Here is a 17,756-nt window from a genome sequence, read left to right as displayed (position 1 = left end):
AGGGAGGTAAGTGCCAATCCAACAGTCCCACCACTGTTCCTGCACCAAATTCCCTGCTGCCCTGCCTTGTCTATGAGTCTCTGATCAAGCCCAATTCCCCAACAATTAAGAAAATTAACATACCTGGATTTAAACAGCGCAGGCAGAGTCTGCAAATAGATTTGAAGCACTTCCTGAGGCAAACTCCATTTGTGGTAGCTGCCTGCCTGGCTGATGGCTGTAGTAACGCCTAGTTGTTGAGAGTTATGAGCCAATTCAACACCTCTCTGGAGCACTGGGCTGAATATATAATTGTACAGTTTCCACTGAATGACTTCGTTGCCTTTCTGAATCAAATTGCAAACATGGCTGGCTATCTGCATGCAGCGCAGTTTGTCGTCCTCTTCAAAAACAAGGCTTTGGTACGCCTCCAAGGCATCCCACTTCAACAACATGTCTTCAGACCCTCTGCTAGGCAAAATTCCTTGAAACCTATAGGGAGTTGAAGAACTTGATGGGGAAACATCAGTGGCATTCCCATGCAAGACATCATCCAGTTCAGCAAGCTGATCACAGTCAATGGTACAAATGTTGCAGGAGGCCTGCGTGAGTTTTTGAGAGACCTGCGCTCCTCCCAGTTGGTCCAATATAAATTTATTAAGGATGCTTAATATATGTGGCTGAAAGTTTTTCAATACTTGTGATCTGAAAGAATGAAGCAAGGGGGTGATTACAGACCTGGGGTCCATGCAACAACATATACCCACATTATGGACACCGGACAAGATCTGAAAACATGTGCTGTTAAGTGAAACCAGTTCCAGCAGCCGCAAACACTGGTGAGCACAGACAGCAACGCAGCAGCACCGGTCAGGATAATGAACTTCCCCATCCAGCGTTTCTTCAAATGGGTTCTTGGAGACTTGGTTTTTAAAAGTAGAAACCGGGAGCCCTGAGAGGTCTCTGTGGTGATGCATGAAGTGAGAGTACTCACATCGCCTGTGCCGCTTTCTGGTGCACACAGACTGATGAAGTTGCTCCGACTTCACTTTTTTGATGGTGCTGATTATTTTCATGATGCTGTTAATGAGGGCTGAGAGGTATTCCGATGCTTCTGATTTTATCTCAGTTTCCCTGGCCACCAGCCATTCCATCTGCAGCACAGTGGTTTCAAACAGTCTGAATCCCTGATGCTGTATGAACTCATGAGCGAGATCCATTGCTTGGCTGAAATAAATTGGATTGGAGGCGGCACTCTGAAGACAGCAGATCAGGATCTGCAGAACTCCTTCTATAAACTCCGGCAAAAGAAGGGCTCTGTGGCGGTATCTTGAGACGGCGAGGCTGCCGTGAATTCCCTTCTGTAAAGCTCCCTTTTGCCCAGAAGCAAAAGGCTCGTATGTTTTTTCCAGCAAACATTTAGTTTTTAAAGCTGCTCTAAGCAAATCAATTAGATTTTTTCTTAAGTTGCCAGGCATGGTCTCAGCGTTGTTAACGTCCACAGCCATCAGGTGCAAGACTGTCCTAAAGAGCATCCTTTGAGCCAGAGCCACTGATTCCTCTGCCCAGCTTGAGGAAACGGCTTCATTTTCAGCAGTACTGCTTGCACTGTAGCAGTCTCCAAGTTTGGACAAAAGTTCCGTTAGTGTGCACACCACATTTGCTGCCAGCGCCGACTTGTGATTCACAGAAATATCAAACTTGCATATTTTTTCGAGCAACGATAGTAAGACATGACACAAGTCAAAGGGAGAATTGTCCTGGCAGCTGACAGGTGGTGAAGCTGGCTCCTCTGAAGTCTCAGAACTGATTTTTTTCACTGGAATAACCTGTTCAGAGTCATCTAGATGCTCCCTACTGAGGTTACAACTCTGGACTTCTCCAACTTCTAGAAAGCTGCCTCTCCCTGTAATGTATTGTTCCTTAGGTGGGTTTGTTAGAAAAGGCTGCAGGATTTGGGACCTCCTGTGCTTCATAATCACGGCCGTCTTCTCATCTGAATTGCCTTCTGAATCAGAGGTGGATAGCTGGGATTTCCTTGCGTCCCTCACAGAATAGCGATGAGTAGTTTTGCGCTGCCGTCTACTTTTCCGGGAGCTTAATTTTACAGACACCTGGGCAGACAGATGAGGGTTTTCTTCTAGATCTTCTTTTTCCTGAGTAGATTTGAGAGAACCCGGAGTTGCCTCTTTGGTCAAGCATATATCAACACAGAAGGGCAGATTAAAATCTGTCGGGAGTCAAAAATTACAGTTAGATGATTTCAACTATGGAGCCTCAGAGCCAGTCTAAACATGATCCAGGAGTATAAAGCTATACATGCATGTCTTGGGCTCATACGGCCTCAGCAACTACACCAAGAATCTTTAAGATGAACTGAGGCCTACATAGATAAGCAGGTCCCAGTTATGTTTGTGCACCATTACCTAGGTCCTACACAAAGTGGAGAGGATGTACGGAACTCACTCCCAATACACCATTATACAATTGTACTCTCACATTTGATACGTATACATGCAAATATTTTCAGGTCCTTGAATGTTCTATGCTAGAGATGCACCCTGAATCAGTGCCCTAGCTGTAGTGCAGGTTATTCGTGCACTTTAAAAAGTGCATACAGGAAGATTTAGGGCGATATCCAATCCTAGCCAAGTGACTTAAGTCCACTTAATTGATTCCAATGTATTGTAAGCAGAATTCCACTTGTGCAGCAGAATTATCCTTCCTCTCCTATGCAGCACCCTATACTCCTATTCAGATCTGCTTTGGAGGGGATATCCAAACCCTCCAGAACAGATTCAGGGGAATGCAGAGGGAAGGAGAAGACCCGCTGCTCTGTTCTGCTCTTACTGGATACAACCCATTGATTTCAACTGATCTACTCTGTGACATCGCTCATAAGAGTCTGCAGTTATACATACATAATCTGCAAAAAAATAATGCTATTTATGTGCACAGAAAAATAAACAACTAAAATTTTACCACTTTGCATATGAGATATGGGAAATTCAGGGCAGTTTCCCATTTAAGCATCCTGTTAGTGCAGGGATTTTTGCTTGCACAATGGGACATTTCCCACCCCCTCTCCTCCTACTGTGCCTTCCACAAACCTGGCTCCAGGGGGTTGGGAGAACCTGAAAAACATATTTAGGGAGTGTGCAGGAGGAGGAGAGGGGAAGGAAATCCTTGCACTCACAGAGTGTTCACATAGCGCCATGTTGGCTACAACCCTAAAAGACACGACCAAAATTCAGAACAAATATCCAAGTATATATCTTGAATAATGAAGAGGCATTTCTTCATGTGTGTAAAGAATATGTACCTAATGCCTTTTCTTCTTGTACAGGTATTTTCCATACTAGTGGCAGAAGTGAGAGGAGGAGAGTAAGGAGGTCTTCGCGACAGGTCAGTTCCTGTTTAGGAAACAAAGGCTTGCTTATACTGTATTCTGTATCTTTATGGAAAGATAGAAACTGTTATCCACCATAGATTCAAAACATTTGGTTTAAAGCTTCTTTGCTTTCATTTTAATACCTTTTCCAAAGCCTCCAACATTTATTTCTGTAGTGTGACACACCAACAGCATGATTTAAGTTTTAAATTCAGCCAAGTGAGAGTCAGGCTTAAAAGGCCACAAACCAATCTAAAGGCATGTAAGTATTTAGCATATCCTTGTAATAAAACTTTCCAAGCTGAAATAATTCCTCGCTCCTAGAAGAGTATTATTCAACGAAAAAAACAAATCACTTCTGCTGGTTTGGAGCAGCCTGGCATGAGGCAAGAAGCAATTAAAATGCTGGTTTTTATAACTTAACTGCCCATGGTAAAATAAATTCATTTAGAAACTTAAACTAGCATTTCATCTACACACATGCCAAAACCAACATTGTAATTGAAGGTCTGACATTTTTTAAAAAACAGCTACTTTGCCACTTTGTTGTACTTTTTTAGTGTTGTTAGCCGCCCTGAGCCCGGCTTCGGCTGGGGAGGGCGGGATATAAATAAAATTTATTATTATTATTTATTATTTGAAATGCAAGATGTATATCAAGCCAAATCTATTACAGTTGTTATGAAAAATAAAGTATTACCTGATCAAGTATGGAATTAAGTTTAGTAAGCAAAATGAATCCACGACCTTGGATAAGGTATTGCCCCAGTGCGGCTATGTGTGTTTTTTCCTCTTCCTCCTCCCTGGCCTCCACCCTTTGGTCCACTGCATTGCAAAGTTGGCTGACATCTGACAAAAATTCACGTGCCAGTGAGTTACTATCACTGCTCATGTCTGAGCTATATATTTAAAAGAGAGAGAGAAAGAGAGAGAACGTTAAAGAAATAACTAGCTTGCAGGAGCTGAAACAACACAATTACTACTTTTTGAGGCCACTTAAATCAACCCAGTTTTACTGGATGACTTCATACTTAATTTCCAAGAAATTACAATTTATTTGCTACTGATACACTGCCTTGTTCTCTGAAATTTTCTAACAATGTGATCTGCCATTGATAAGCAGTTGTCGTAATGAATGCCCCCAAAATTCAAGACTCACCAGAGATTAAACTTCCTCTCTCATTTATGATATTTTGTGAAGTGTTAAATAGGTCAATTATTGGTATGCCCTCCTGCAGCAAACCTGCAAAACAAAACAACGCAAAAATCCAGAAGTTAAAACAAAATGCCTAAGCTCTAAATCCCACTTCAGCCATATAGTTAGCTCTCCTGCTTCCATCTTTCTACCACCTGCATCTGTGTACAGAAGCAAGCAGCACCCAGTGATAGCAAGAATGCTCAGAGTTAGACAGAAAGTTCATCAGAAAGCAATGCAATGTTAAAAGAAAGAAAAGTTAAATGGGATCTTAGACCAGTGAGGAGGAGTTCTTAACTTTCCCAGTGCAATTCCTCCTTGTCATATTTCTTCCCCTTCCATCTCTTGCAAAGTGTTACGGTTGTGGTCATAGGCGTGCACAGCACATTTCATTAGAGTGTACATTTCAGTGAAGGAGGAAGGGGGAAATAAAACAAACAAATAAGGAAGAGGTAAAGATGCAAAATGATTAAAAAGAAAACAATCACAAGAGTGGCCAAGAAGTCCAAACAGGTAACTTTTCCAACAGAGAAAAGACCCATGCCAAGCTAACGAGGCATGGCACTGCAAATCTGGAGGGCCAGGGGTGGGGTGACTCCTTCTCCTCACTTGCACATCACAAGAGCAGCCCCTCATCCCCACAGATCTCCCTCCACCAAAGAAGAAGAAGAAGAAGAAGAAGAAGAAGAAGAAGAGGAGTTTGGATTTGATATCCCGCCTTTCACTCCCCTTCAGGAGTCTCAAAGCGGCTAACATTCTCCTTTCCCTTCCTCCCCCACAACAAACACTCTGTGAGGTGAGTGGGGCTGAGAGACTTCAGAGAAGTGTGACTGGCCCAAGGTCACCCAGCAGCTGCATGTGGAGGAGCGGAGACGTGAACCCGGTTACCCAGATTACGAGACTACCACTCTTAACCACTACACCACACTGGCCACCAAAGGTGGCCAGCAGGCTTCAGATGGAGACAGAGCCTTGAGACAGAGACAGATGTGGGCAGAAAGAAAAGTCTGGAATGGATCTGGAGCTTCTGCCAGCTGAAGAGGGAGTCCCTCCTCACTTACTGTCATAGCTGGAGCCAATCACCCTACCACTACTTTCAGAGACACAGGCAGAAGTTGATCCATTCCAGAGCCACTCCAGCCTTTTTATTCTGCCTTTGCCTCTTTGTCTGCTTCCCTAGATCCCCACCACCACCTTTAATGTCTTTTTAAACATTAGGCTGTGCCTGGACACCTCCCCCCCTCCACATGCCTATGGATGTGGCTGAAAGCTTAACTCAGAAAATACTCAGAAAATTCATGAGATTGATAGCTAGTGGCCTGGCTGAGCCAATATATCTAAACCATAATTTAGATTATCACAAAGTTTGATACCCTGGTTTATTTTAAGTAGCTCGAGTAAGAATAGGCTACAGTTTGGCAGGAAACATGCAACCCTGAGGTTAGCTACAGTTCTTTTGCAACCACCTGGACTTTAGATGATTACCTGAAACAGGCTAATGTGTTTGAAGCTCTACATCATAACACCCAAAGCCAAGCACTTTTCAGATCCATCAACAATAGGCAAGTTAGGCAAATGCTTAACTGTCCCCTGCTGAACTCAATAAGTCTTGGAAGTACGCATTACTAAAACAACATGAGAGCTACTTCTCCCCAGCTCCAAGACATTACTATTATGGCATGAGAAGCATGGAAACCTGTGCATGGGGCCAATCACATCGATTCTTCCTACCAAATAACGACTAATCTGGGAGAGGCAGGCAATCAAGAAGGAAGAAACAAACCAATTTGCTGCACTCTAGACCGCCATACATACCGTATTTTTCCTTCTATAACACGCAGGTTTTTTCTCCTAAAAAGGAAGGGGAAATGTCTGTGCGTGTTATTGAGCGAATGTGTGGTCCCTGGAGCCAATTGGTGCGAGGGGAGGCAAAAAAAAGCAGGCAAAAATCAAATCGTGCGTCTCCTAGAAGGGAAACTTGAAAAGAGGAAGCGGCTGCTTTCCGGCATTCTGCCTCAGGGTCTTACTGCCCACCCACCTCTGTTTCCTTGCTGTGTTTGCTCAAACGGAACAAAGAGCAGGGAAAGCCCCTCCCCTCCAGGCAAGCAGAGGGGAAAGCTGAAAACATGCAGGAGAGAGAGAGAGAGAGAGAGAGAGAGAGAGAGAGAGAGAGAGCTGGCTGGCTTGGGTGGGTAGGTGAGGGAAAACTTTTGCCTTCCTTTCCTCCCTACCCCTCTCCTGCATTCTTAGCCAGCTGCTTCTCTGCACACCCCTCTCCTGCTCCTTGTCCCTTCTGTGTTTTTCCTTCCCTCCCCACTTAAAATGTGGTTAAAAAGCATGGATCCACATGGATCCTCAGGATCTTTGCATTGGGTCAGCCCAAATTCACCATCAGATCACATAGCATGTCCATGGCTACAGCCTGCCCCCCAAAAATCACGCACCCACTGTTGCCTGGGGCTGCAATGGTGCAAAAACGTGGTTAAAAAGCATGGATCTACATGGATCCTCAGGATCTTTGCATTCAGTCACCCCAAATTCACCATCAGATCACATAGCATGTCCATGGCTACAGCCTGCCCCCCCAAAATCACGCACCCACTGTTGCCTGGGGCTGCAATGGTGCAAAAACGTGGTTACAAAACATGGATCCACATGGATCCTCAGGATCTTTGCATTGGGTCAGCCCAAATTCACCATCAGAGCACATAGCATGTCCATGGCTACAGCCTGCCCCCCAAAAATCACGCACCCACTGTTGCCTGGGGCTGCAATGGTGCAAAAACGTGGTTACAAAGCATGGATCCACAGGGATTCTCAGGATTTTTGCATTGGGTCACCCCAAATTCACCATCAGATCACATGTCTGTGGCCACAGCATGAAGCACAAAAATGATACATCCACTGTTTCATTCAGAATGTTTTTCCCCTTGTTTTCCTCCTCTAAAAACGATGTGCGTGTTATGGTCAGGTGCGTGTTATAGAGCGAAAAATACGGTAATTGCAACAACAGCAAAGGAAGACACCATAGCAAAACAACGATCCACCGGAAATGCTTTTTCCTAACCATAAAACATTAATGATTGCTTGACTCCCAAAGGAGTACAGATTTACCATTTTAACATGATTTAACATGTGTTTTTTTCCTGCATCTTCATAAGTTAAACTATGGAATATGTGGTTCTAACCAAGCACACACCTCACAGATACTTGCTGACAGAAGAAGAATGGCTCTCCCCCCCCCCTCCCCGCAACAACTCTTTCCTACATTCTGGGAAAACAAAGTACAGGGGTGTTACTGAATATTCACCCTGATTTCTTTGCACAATGATTACATCAAGGTTAGATTACATATGGACTTCACTGAGCATTAGTTCAGATTTCTTTCTAGGGTGGTTGTAAGAAAATGAACATCCATCCTGATTTGCTTGCAGGATGTTTGCACATCTTCCCATTAGTCATTTGTTCATCCCACGCTTTTCATTGCATGTCCCCTTAGCTTTCCAAACCAGAAGACGTCCTGGTGGGTGGGTGTGCGTAGGTGTTTAAGTGGATTTCTAGCGCTAGGATGACAAGAGTGCTTGCATGACCAACTGCTAATCTTCAAAGGGGCTCAAATATATGGTGAGTTCATCTGCCGGGAAGCGTTTCCCTGTTCACTTCAGCAGAAGAACACATTTCAAGCCACACACAATGACTTTAATGCACTGAAGTCTGACTGAGAAGTATGAGAACAATGCAACACATGGGGCTGATTATACTCAGACTGAGTGCTATCACCATACAGAGGCCAAAATACAAGCTTGGGGATGGGTATAAGAATAGATGGCAGTGGGTTGCTTAGTAAATACCAGCAGTGCATATTCCCTGATTCTGGTCTGCCAAGAAATCCCTAGACAATGTAAACACTGTCTTCTCCACACTAAAGCATTACTGTATTTTAAACGGAAGCTATAAAGGTTTATGCTTTATTTATTTAACACAGAGTGATCCTTCAGCTGGCTCTGCTTGGCTTACTGTCATTTAAAAAATATGATGGGATACAGAGTCTGGCTCCAACAAGGATTTCAATAGCTGGTTTATGCTCAGCATTCTTTTGAAGGGGAAAGAAGTCTATTCTAAGATCTCCAGGCTGGTGGCTCACAAGTCAGAAATATAAACACAGTGGTGCCTCGCAAGACGAAATTAATTCGTTCCGCGAGTTGCTTCATCTTGCGGTTTTTTCGTCTTGCGAAGCACGGCTATTAGCGGCTTAGCAGCTATTAGCGGCTTAGCGGCTATTAGCAGTTTCGTCTTGCAAAGCAAGCCCATAGGGAAATTCGTCTTGCGAAGCACCTCGAAAAACGGAAAACCGTTTCGTCTAGCGAGTTTTTCGTCTTGCGAGACATTCGTCTTGCGGGGCACCACTGCAAACTGCTAATATCCAACATTACACAGTTTACACACCCAAAGTTAATCAAATCACATTAGCCCATGGCAGCAGAAGGCCCACTCGACTTCCATTCAGTTACTTCTTACAGCAACCCCTTGGGAAAATACAAGGATCAACCCTTTTTGAGGGAAAGTTTTTCCCAAATTGGAACCTTCCGCAAATTTATTCATTCACTGAATGAATACTACTATTCCTCACAGTTTTCACTTGCCTTTCAGTGCAGGGAGCCGTTTATTGCCACGTAAAGGATAGCTTGGGGGAAGTGTGAGGCATAAATAACCATAAACCATAGGTTATTTAAAACTTTAAACCATAGGTTTAAAATATACTTTAGTCTATAATTTTAACTTTTCAAGTCAAGTAACATTTGAACCAGACTGTGGAGAGAGAGAAAGAGGGCCTGCCCATGGAGCTGTGCATTAACAGACCACAAGAGCAACATGAAATTAAGTTATGCCCTATGAAGGAACGAGGGTGGAAAAGAGAGACAAGACAGACTAGGTGAGGTGGCTCACAACTCAAAAATATACATGACTAATGCTATACAACATTATACTACCATTATCCAACACCTGAAGATAATAAAAAGAAAGTGTTTATTTGTATTTTACACAGGTTTAAAAATACAACAGCCTTCAGCAAGTTTTTTCCATCTACTCCAACATTTCAAAGCAGAACCCATAAAACAGCATTGCTTCCTTCCCAAAGTCCTTTGAAGGGGGAAAATATAATAAAGCGAATTTTAGATCAAAGAGAACTATAACGTTTTCATGACTCTTCTTGCCCAGTAGCATCCTTTCAAATACCTTTCAGCCCACCTCTGATCGAATTTGTGGAATTATGCCACATGAAGACAGACAGCCTATTAAGCAGTTAGATGTCTATCCAGTTAAGCTTATATAGCATATGTCAAACACATTACTTTAGGCTCCATCAGAATATTAGCAGAGTGCCACCAATAGATTTCAAAGCAAAGATCTCCTTCAATACTGTATTGGCCCGAATATAAGCCGCACCTGAATATAAGCTGGGGGGGGGAAATATACCCAAATATAAGCCGCTCCCTTAAAATTCCGCACACACTCACACCCATTCCGTTTTACTGTATGTCTGTTTCAGCAGCGATATCATAAAAGTCAATTTTTGTAAGGTCGCGAATTTAAACAGCACTTTAACTTTTTACGGTCAAAATTTGGGGGGGAAAGTGAGGCTTCTATTCAGACCAATACAGTACATGCAGCCAAATGTGTTCTGCATCAGTGAACATTTTCTACATAAGTCACACTGAAGTAATCTAAACATGATTAAAGACACAGGAAGATATTAAGGCAGCTCATCTGGACACCAGCCACTTACAGTCCATTTCTTAGCCCATTCTGGACAGAAAAAGGCTACCCTGTACTAAAAATCAATAAAAGGAAAACTACCAGCATAAGTATTGCTATTTCTATTATTGCTCAAAACAACCCTTAACAGGGCTGTACAATTCTTATAGCCCCCATCTCCCCTGCTTCAAGGGCTCTCACACAGACAACACACTTGTTTTATTACGATTATTATTAGTTACTTGAACCTGTTTCACAAGATTGAGTCTCAGCCGAAAAAAGAACCCTTAAGGATGCAACATATCAGTTCTCTGAGACTTGTGAAAACTATATAGGATTTAACTCTAGAACAATTCATAATATACCCAATCACAGTCACTTCCTCTGTACCAAGTATAACACCTCTGAGATTATCAAAGGTAACTTACCAGTAATACGTTCCCCATAACCACAATGAAATGAGAGACTTGAATCGCATCTATAACCTCTTGTATCTCACCAAGAGAAACTTGTAACAATGTAAAACTTGTAATAGTACTTGCCACTTTTTCTTGTGACTCAAATAGTATGAAAGCAAATCCTCCAAAATTTATCAAAATAGTACAGAGAACTGTTTGGCTATGTTCCTTTCAATTACTGGAACAAAAAAGCAGCAAACCAAATCATTCAATGCAAGTCAACTAGTCTATAGTGGGTCCTAACTACATGTAACTATGAACCATCTTAAACTGGGTTTGCCCTAATCACATTTTCCCAGAGGAATTTGGTGTTTGGTTCTTAGAATAAGAGAAGTATATAGAAAGTGGAAGTTGAGACTTTGCTGCAGCTTTCTGCCAAGACACTTTTCTTCAGCTAGGAAATACATCCAAGATCAGAACCCAGCTTGGACTGGCAGAGGAGAGTGACTTTGTAAAAGAGACTTTTGTTTGGGCCACTAGTCCTCTTTATATGTGAATACAGATAACCCAGGCTTAACCAAAAAGGCTTGCAAGCTATCATGTAGTTTCTGAGTTTCTGTAGAACTCAGGCTTTGTATGCATGAGGTCCGACTTTAATCCCTGGAATTTTCAGTTAAAGAGCTGCAGGATGGGGGGGGGGGATCTAGAGAGCTGCTGCAGTTAGGGCAGCAATACTGGGCTAAACGGACCAATGGTCTGAGTCAGTATAGGGCAGCTCTGAGATGTTCTGAAGAGGTGGCACCTTCATTCATTGCCACATGGCGTGTTTATTAGCACTGGATACTATAGATCTGTACTGGGCATATGTATATTATATGCTAAACAATGAATTCAATTTTGTATAATCCTCAGTATGATTTTTAAAACAAAATTTAATAACATTGGACAAGATAGAAGCAGCTCTGAATGAACATTCATCAGCTTCAGAAGACAAAGCCATTATACCAACGCCACGGAAATCTCAAATTTAGTTTTCACACTCCTAAAAATAATCTCAGTGTAGCCTTTCATTAGAAAATGATGTCCTAATACAGTTATGACAAAAATGCTATATTAGCCTCAGAGATGGACATAGCCCAATTTGTACCTCATGTTATATTGTGGTTTAGTCCAGGGATGGGAAACCTGTGGCCCTCCAGATGGAGCTGGACATCCACCACAGCCCCTGCCAGGATGGTCAATGGTCAGGGATGGTGGGAGTTGTAGTCCAGAAACCACAGGTTCCCCATCCCTGGTTTACTGCTTATGTTGACATCCCATATAAATATGTTGCCTCTTCCCATATAAACCTGGCCAGGTGAGAACCGCAGGGGAAGACCTGCTGGCAAGTTCATGGGGTTCCAGTGCATGAGAGGGCATTTTCTGTGGTGGTCCCCAGATTGTGAAATGCTCTCCCCTGCAAAGTGCATCTGGCCAGCCACACATTTTGACCTCGGGTAAAAGTGCATACAATGTACTTGCTATAAGTGATGAGGTGAGAGGTTACTTCTTTCATATCCTTATGTAGCTCACCTACCTTCTGCAAGAGGAAATTGGGAGTTTGCATGTACCAAACAAACTATATACAGCTTTCAGTTGCACATTTGTGTTTCTCCCTCGTACATTCAACATCAGTAGTTACTTATTTTGATACCTGACTTCCAGTACCAACAGCAAAAGTTATTTGACTTGAAACACTAGCATTCCTCCCTCCCCCCCCCCCATTTAAATATCTTCTTTTTATCATTTACTGTATGGTGGGGCTACTTCAGCGTGTTTTATTTAATTGTTTGCTACATAATGAAATGTAGTTCCATTTCATAATTCCTACTAAGCAAAACAGACTCAAATAAAACTTTCTGAGGAGGTTGTGGACTCTCCTTTGGAGGTTTTTAAGCAGAGGTTGGCTGGCTATCTGTCATGGATGCTTTAGCTGAGATTCCTGCATTGCAAGGGGTTGGACTAGATGACCCCTGGTGTACCTTCCAAGCCTATGATTCTATAAATAAAATGCTACACAGTACTGTGAATTGCCTTTCTACACATGCTATTTAAAGTGTATTTTGACCTTTTCTGTTAAACTGCATTCTGCAACAACTTTAAGCAAGTCCCATTGAACTCAGGGTGGTTTACTTTCAAGGAGACGCATAGGATCGGACTAATAATAAAACCATTTCATAAACCCACTAGAATACTACAGATTTTGATAAGTTTCAGGGTGAACAGAACCCAAAACATTTTCTGGAGATTTGACAGGGCATCAGGATGAAAATTGTGAATCTTCCAAATCTTTGATAGATGAGAATCATAAAGATCCTTCAATCGCTGAAAATATTTACTATTGTTTACTATCAGATTCAAAGATCTTTCAAGATTTAAATAGACTAGGATGTAATGGAAACTCCTGAGGTTAGCTTAAAAGTAGCCTTTGAGCTGGTTGTTCAAAGATCTCTACCCAAGATTCTGCAAAAACATTGTGATGGGAAGAATAAACTAGAAACACTAACTTCAGCTTAATAGGAGGGGAAATCCATTAACAGTTTATAACGCAAACATTAGGAGGCTTCTCTTTTTTTCCAGCTTAGCTTGTCTGCAGTACAATTAACAATAAAGCAGAATCCTCATCTTTCTCATCCACCATCACTGAGAAGCTAGTTGTCTTTGATGGGACTTAACCAACCAGGAGCCCTTTACCTTTTACATGTGCTAGAACTCATTAAGGTAAAAATTATGAATATAACAGAACTATCATTACAGGACTTTGAGTAGTCTTAAACTTACAGCTCATCTTTTGAACAATCCCATTAAAGTTATCCAAGAAAAATTTTACTGTAGAAAGCTGCTAATGTGATTTCAACACTTTATTATAGCCTGTGAGTAGGGACATGTATACTTTTTCATATGCATAACACCTCTATAACAAATAATACATTATGAGAATGTGGTTTCTAGAAGAGACAGCAGTAGGTAACAGGTGCAGAAGAACACATTAAATTTGTATGATGGAAAAGACTGCAATTTAAAACAGCTTGTCAATAGCTTGTAAATTACTGCACAACACAGGAGAAAATTAAACAACAGGGCTTGTCAGTGTGATGCTTTATCAGTTCAAATAATCTCAAAATACTGGATGTGTCTCTTATACAACACCAGATATAATCAAGGTGATCATATGCCTTAATTATTCAAAATCCAGGTGAAAAACAAACTCAAATGTCTGAGGCAGCATGATGCAGGAGATAAAATATTGGGCTTCGGCCTAAGGAAATAGCTTCGAATCCCTACTCAGCCTTACACAAGTCACTACCTTTCAACCTAACCTACCTCACAAAGTTATGATAAAAATAAAAGACATCCTCGTAGTTCAAATGTGTTGAGTCTGGCCCCAGAGCTCAGCATACAAGTTTTGTAAGATTAAGGTCCCATAGGTTTCCTTCAGCAAGCACCCCCTTAACCTGCAGCAGACTGAATCAAACTTGGGTCTGAGGAGGCAAGTGTCAGCCCGCACCAACTCATTGCAGGCAACTGGTCCCTGCTCATATTGGACTGACAGGGCTGACAGACAATCCTGTAGTGCTGAAGACTAGACTTCGAAGGTGAGTATGAGGCTCCCATGGTCCCAATCCCTACTATTTTCTTTGACCTGTCTGTGGCAGAAAGCCAAAGCAAATTTACCCAGTAGGAACCACTAGTTCACACTGAACTGGGGTGGGGTGTGTGTTTCCCTAAGTGCCTGAGGAGACCAAAGTAAAAATGTAGCATGGAGGCTAAGAAAACTGACAGTGACAATAAAAACAAAACATTTTTGAGCAGTTGTCCAAAAATAAAAGCTCAAGAAACAGCCGCATTTCTGACACAAGGCTTCCAGTGAAGCTTGTTTACTATCCTGAAGTCCTCTCCCACACTTGGTAGCTGGATTCTGCTGCCTGGCTAATGAGACTCATGCACTGTTTCCCCTCTGCACGCAACTTGGGCGCTGCTAAGGCTAATTACTATCAGTGCCGTCCCTCCAGCTCCCGCCGCCTGATGCCGAGAGACAGACGCGGGGGAGTTGATGCCAGCCTAGAGTATCAGCCGCCTAGCAAGGACCCTGTATCTCAAGGCTAGTAATGTACCAGAGAGACAGCAGCGACCACAGGATCAAGAGGTGGAGGGTTGGGGCGTTGGGGCGGGAGAGAAACTCCTCCTACGTAAATGCAAACGCGATCGATGCGGTACGTCGTCCATGCAAAAATTCAAAAGCTCCAAAACAAAAGTTACCACTGGCCACATCGAAACATGCCCTCAGCCACAAAGCAAACCTATTGTCCGAAGAGATGCATTAAAATAGAAGAGAACCCATCAGATACCTGGCGGCCAGGACTTTTTTTAAGGAAAAGGAGAAGCTCTTGACTAAGATAAGCAACATTTGGCAACCTTGCACCGCCCGCCACCCCCCGTCCATTGCAACAGTCACAGACTGGAGTATCCCTGCAATGGAGGAAGGGTGCATGTGTGTGTGTGTTTGGGGGGGAATTGGCATCCCCCCCACCAAGTCATGGACTGTGCCCCCCCCCGCAGAAAGCGCACCAGTGGAGAGGGTGAAGGGGAAGGGTGTGGGTAGAGAGTAAAGGGCTGCCTTGAAACAAAGAGATCGGAGAGCGGGCAGGGAAGGAGAAGGAAGCGTGGCGGCGGCGGAGCAGCCACCCCTGCCCGTGCCACCAGCGACATTCGCGGGTGCCTCCCCTTCCCCTCCTCGCTGGGCCCTGCACAGCCGCCGCAGCTGCTTCCGAGCACCTGCACTTCCTTCCCAAGCCTTACCTGTTCTTGCCGCCTCGCCCAGCCCGGCCTTCCGCCAGCCCCGCTCTTAGCCCGTTGGCGGCGGCGGCGGCCGAGCACTGCTGCCCATGGCAAAAGAGCAATCCTGCCGCCTCCAGCCCTCCCTTCCTTGGCACTTCAAGTCGCCAAGGAAACCCGAGAGCCCGCCCCCTCCAGCCGCTGCTGCTGCAGAAGAAGCAACGCGAACCCAAAACCACCGATTAAGACGCGCAGGCTCAATCCGCAAACCAGTCCCTGGGATTTTTTTTTTATCACGTGCAACCCAAGGACCAATGGGAACAGCAGCTCCGAACCTTGACCTGTGTGAAGGGAAACCCTTTTATTATGCAGCAGTAGCTGGAAATCTGCGTTCTGTCATCTCGTGCTGCTCCGAGCGCTAATCTCCGGGCTCCAGCTTTTGATTTCTGCGTTCCTGGTGTCTTTTCTTCTTCTGACCCAAATGCACCGGCCTGGCTTCCTCCCCTTACAAGCCATTATGTACCTGCATCCTTCTCGCTTAACTTCAGTACTGCTCGTCTATATCTTTCTTTCCCCTCCTGAAGTGGAATGAAGTGGACTCTAGTTCAGAAGAACTTGTTTCATTTATTATTATTATTATTATTATTATTAGTGTGTTAGGCACCACATGGTTCTTTGTTGTTCTTGCTGCGCAGAATAACATGGCTGTAGCAGTTTGAAAGCACATCAAAGTGCAAGTAGATAAATAGGTACCACTCCGGCGGGAAGGTAAACGGCGTTTCCGTGCGCTGCTCTGATTCGCCAGAAGCGGCTTAGTCATGCTGGCTGCATGACCCGGAAGCTGTACGCCGGCTCCCTCGGCCAATAAAGTGAGATGAGCGCTGCAACCCCAGAGTTGGCCACAACTGGACCTAATGGTCAGGGGTCCCTTTACCTTTACCTTTACCTCTCTGGAAGTTGTTTCCTTGTTTTTGACCAGAACAACCGATTGCCCATTACTGTGAACAAATAGTGACCATTCAATATTCATTCGTTCGTTCCACTCCTTTCCTCTGCTACTTCCTGTTTTTTACATCTCTAGTCTCATTACAGTTGCATTTCCCTGGAACTGCCTGAAAGCCCCCGTTCCTTATTGGCAGTTCTTGTTTGCAAATGAACTAGCATCCTCTAGAATGCTTTAGAATCTAAACTTAGGACTTGTTTTGATTACACAGGGTCTAACCAGAGTTACTAATGTGTACTGCATTCACATTGTGAAGGCAGCTAGTTGGGAGGCCTTACTTAGTGACTGGTGATGGTGCACAGACAGGAGTGTCATCACTTCCCTTTAGGAAACCTGGGAAACCTGACAGCAATAAACCGGTAGCTGTTCATCCCCAGAAACAATCTCATAGTGCTTTATTATTGGGCACCAGCAAGGTAAGGAATGACCAATATTCACATGGTGACAGGTGTGGTAAAGAACAGGTCTGTACAGTGCACTTGTCATAAGAATTTATATCCCATTGTGAGTTTCTTATACTCTTAAACAGCTAGCTGACTCATGTGGTAAACTCATCATGTGAGTTGGGGCATCACACAAAAACTTCTACTACCCTACCAGGAGTAAGGTTCATTGACATTTGGAGAAGTTCACATGGGTCTCACATCGACTGCTACTAAAGAGTGGGATACGTGTCATAATTTGTGTGTGAATCCTGTTGATGAACATAGCATGGAAGGTTGGTGGTTCGAATCCCTGCAACAGGGTGAGCTCCTTGTTGCTCAGTCCCAGCTTCTGCCAACCTAGCAGTTCGAAAGCAGAAGAGTGCAAGTAGATAAATAGGTACCGCTGTGGCGGGAAGGTAAACGGCGTTTCCACACACTCTGGCACTTGTCATGGTCCTCCATGCGCCAGTAGTGGTTTAGTCATGCTGGTCACATTACCCGGAAAGCTGTCTGTGGACAAACACCAGCTCCCTTGGCCTGAAAGCAAGATGAGCGCCGCAACCCCATAGTCACTTTTGACTGGATTTAACCACCCAGGGGTCCTTTGCCTTTTTTACCTTTACCTATGCTCATTTAATTTAGCAATCCCACTGAAAACAATGAAACTCACTTCTAAATTGATCTATATAGGATTGCACTTTCTTATTAATTTGTTAATGTTTCATTATTGTAGTGTAAACAATACACTTTTTGCCCCAAAAGAGGCAAATTAATGAGCTCAATTTGTATTACT

General features: G+C 43.6%; 1 protein-coding gene across 4 annotated transcripts in view; it reads right to left on the bottom strand.

Moving 5' to 3' along the window:
• The window catches only part of LYST (lysosomal trafficking regulator), a 76,832-nt gene extending 61,119 nt beyond the window's left edge, over positions 1 to 15,713 (bottom strand). For all 4 annotated transcript variants that reach the window (XM_079971791.1, XM_079971792.1, XM_079971794.1 and 1 more), the window contains exons 1-5: positions 15,560 to 15,713; positions 4,530 to 4,613; positions 4,071 to 4,269; positions 3,302 to 3,392; positions 124 to 2,209 (exon numbers count right to left, since the gene is read on the bottom strand). In XM_079971791.1, coding sequence (XP_079827917.1) covers positions 124 to 2,209; positions 3,302 to 3,392; positions 4,071 to 4,262 — 2,369 coding nt within the window. In that variant the 5' untranslated portion in view covers positions 4,263 to 4,269; positions 4,530 to 4,613; positions 15,560 to 15,713. The remainder of the gene's footprint in view (positions 1 to 123; positions 2,210 to 3,301; positions 3,393 to 4,070; positions 4,270 to 4,529; positions 4,614 to 15,559) is intronic.
• Between the last annotated feature and the right edge of the window lie 2,043 nt (positions 15,714 to 17,756).

The sequence above is a fragment of the Podarcis cretensis genome, assembly GCF_951804945.1.
Source record: "Podarcis cretensis genome assembly, chromosome: 3".
In the NCBI taxonomy this organism is placed as follows: domain Eukaryota; kingdom Metazoa; phylum Chordata; class Lepidosauria; order Squamata; family Lacertidae; genus Podarcis; species Podarcis cretensis.
Note: the sequence above shows the minus strand (reverse complement) of the source record. Positions and strands in the feature narration are given on the sequence as shown.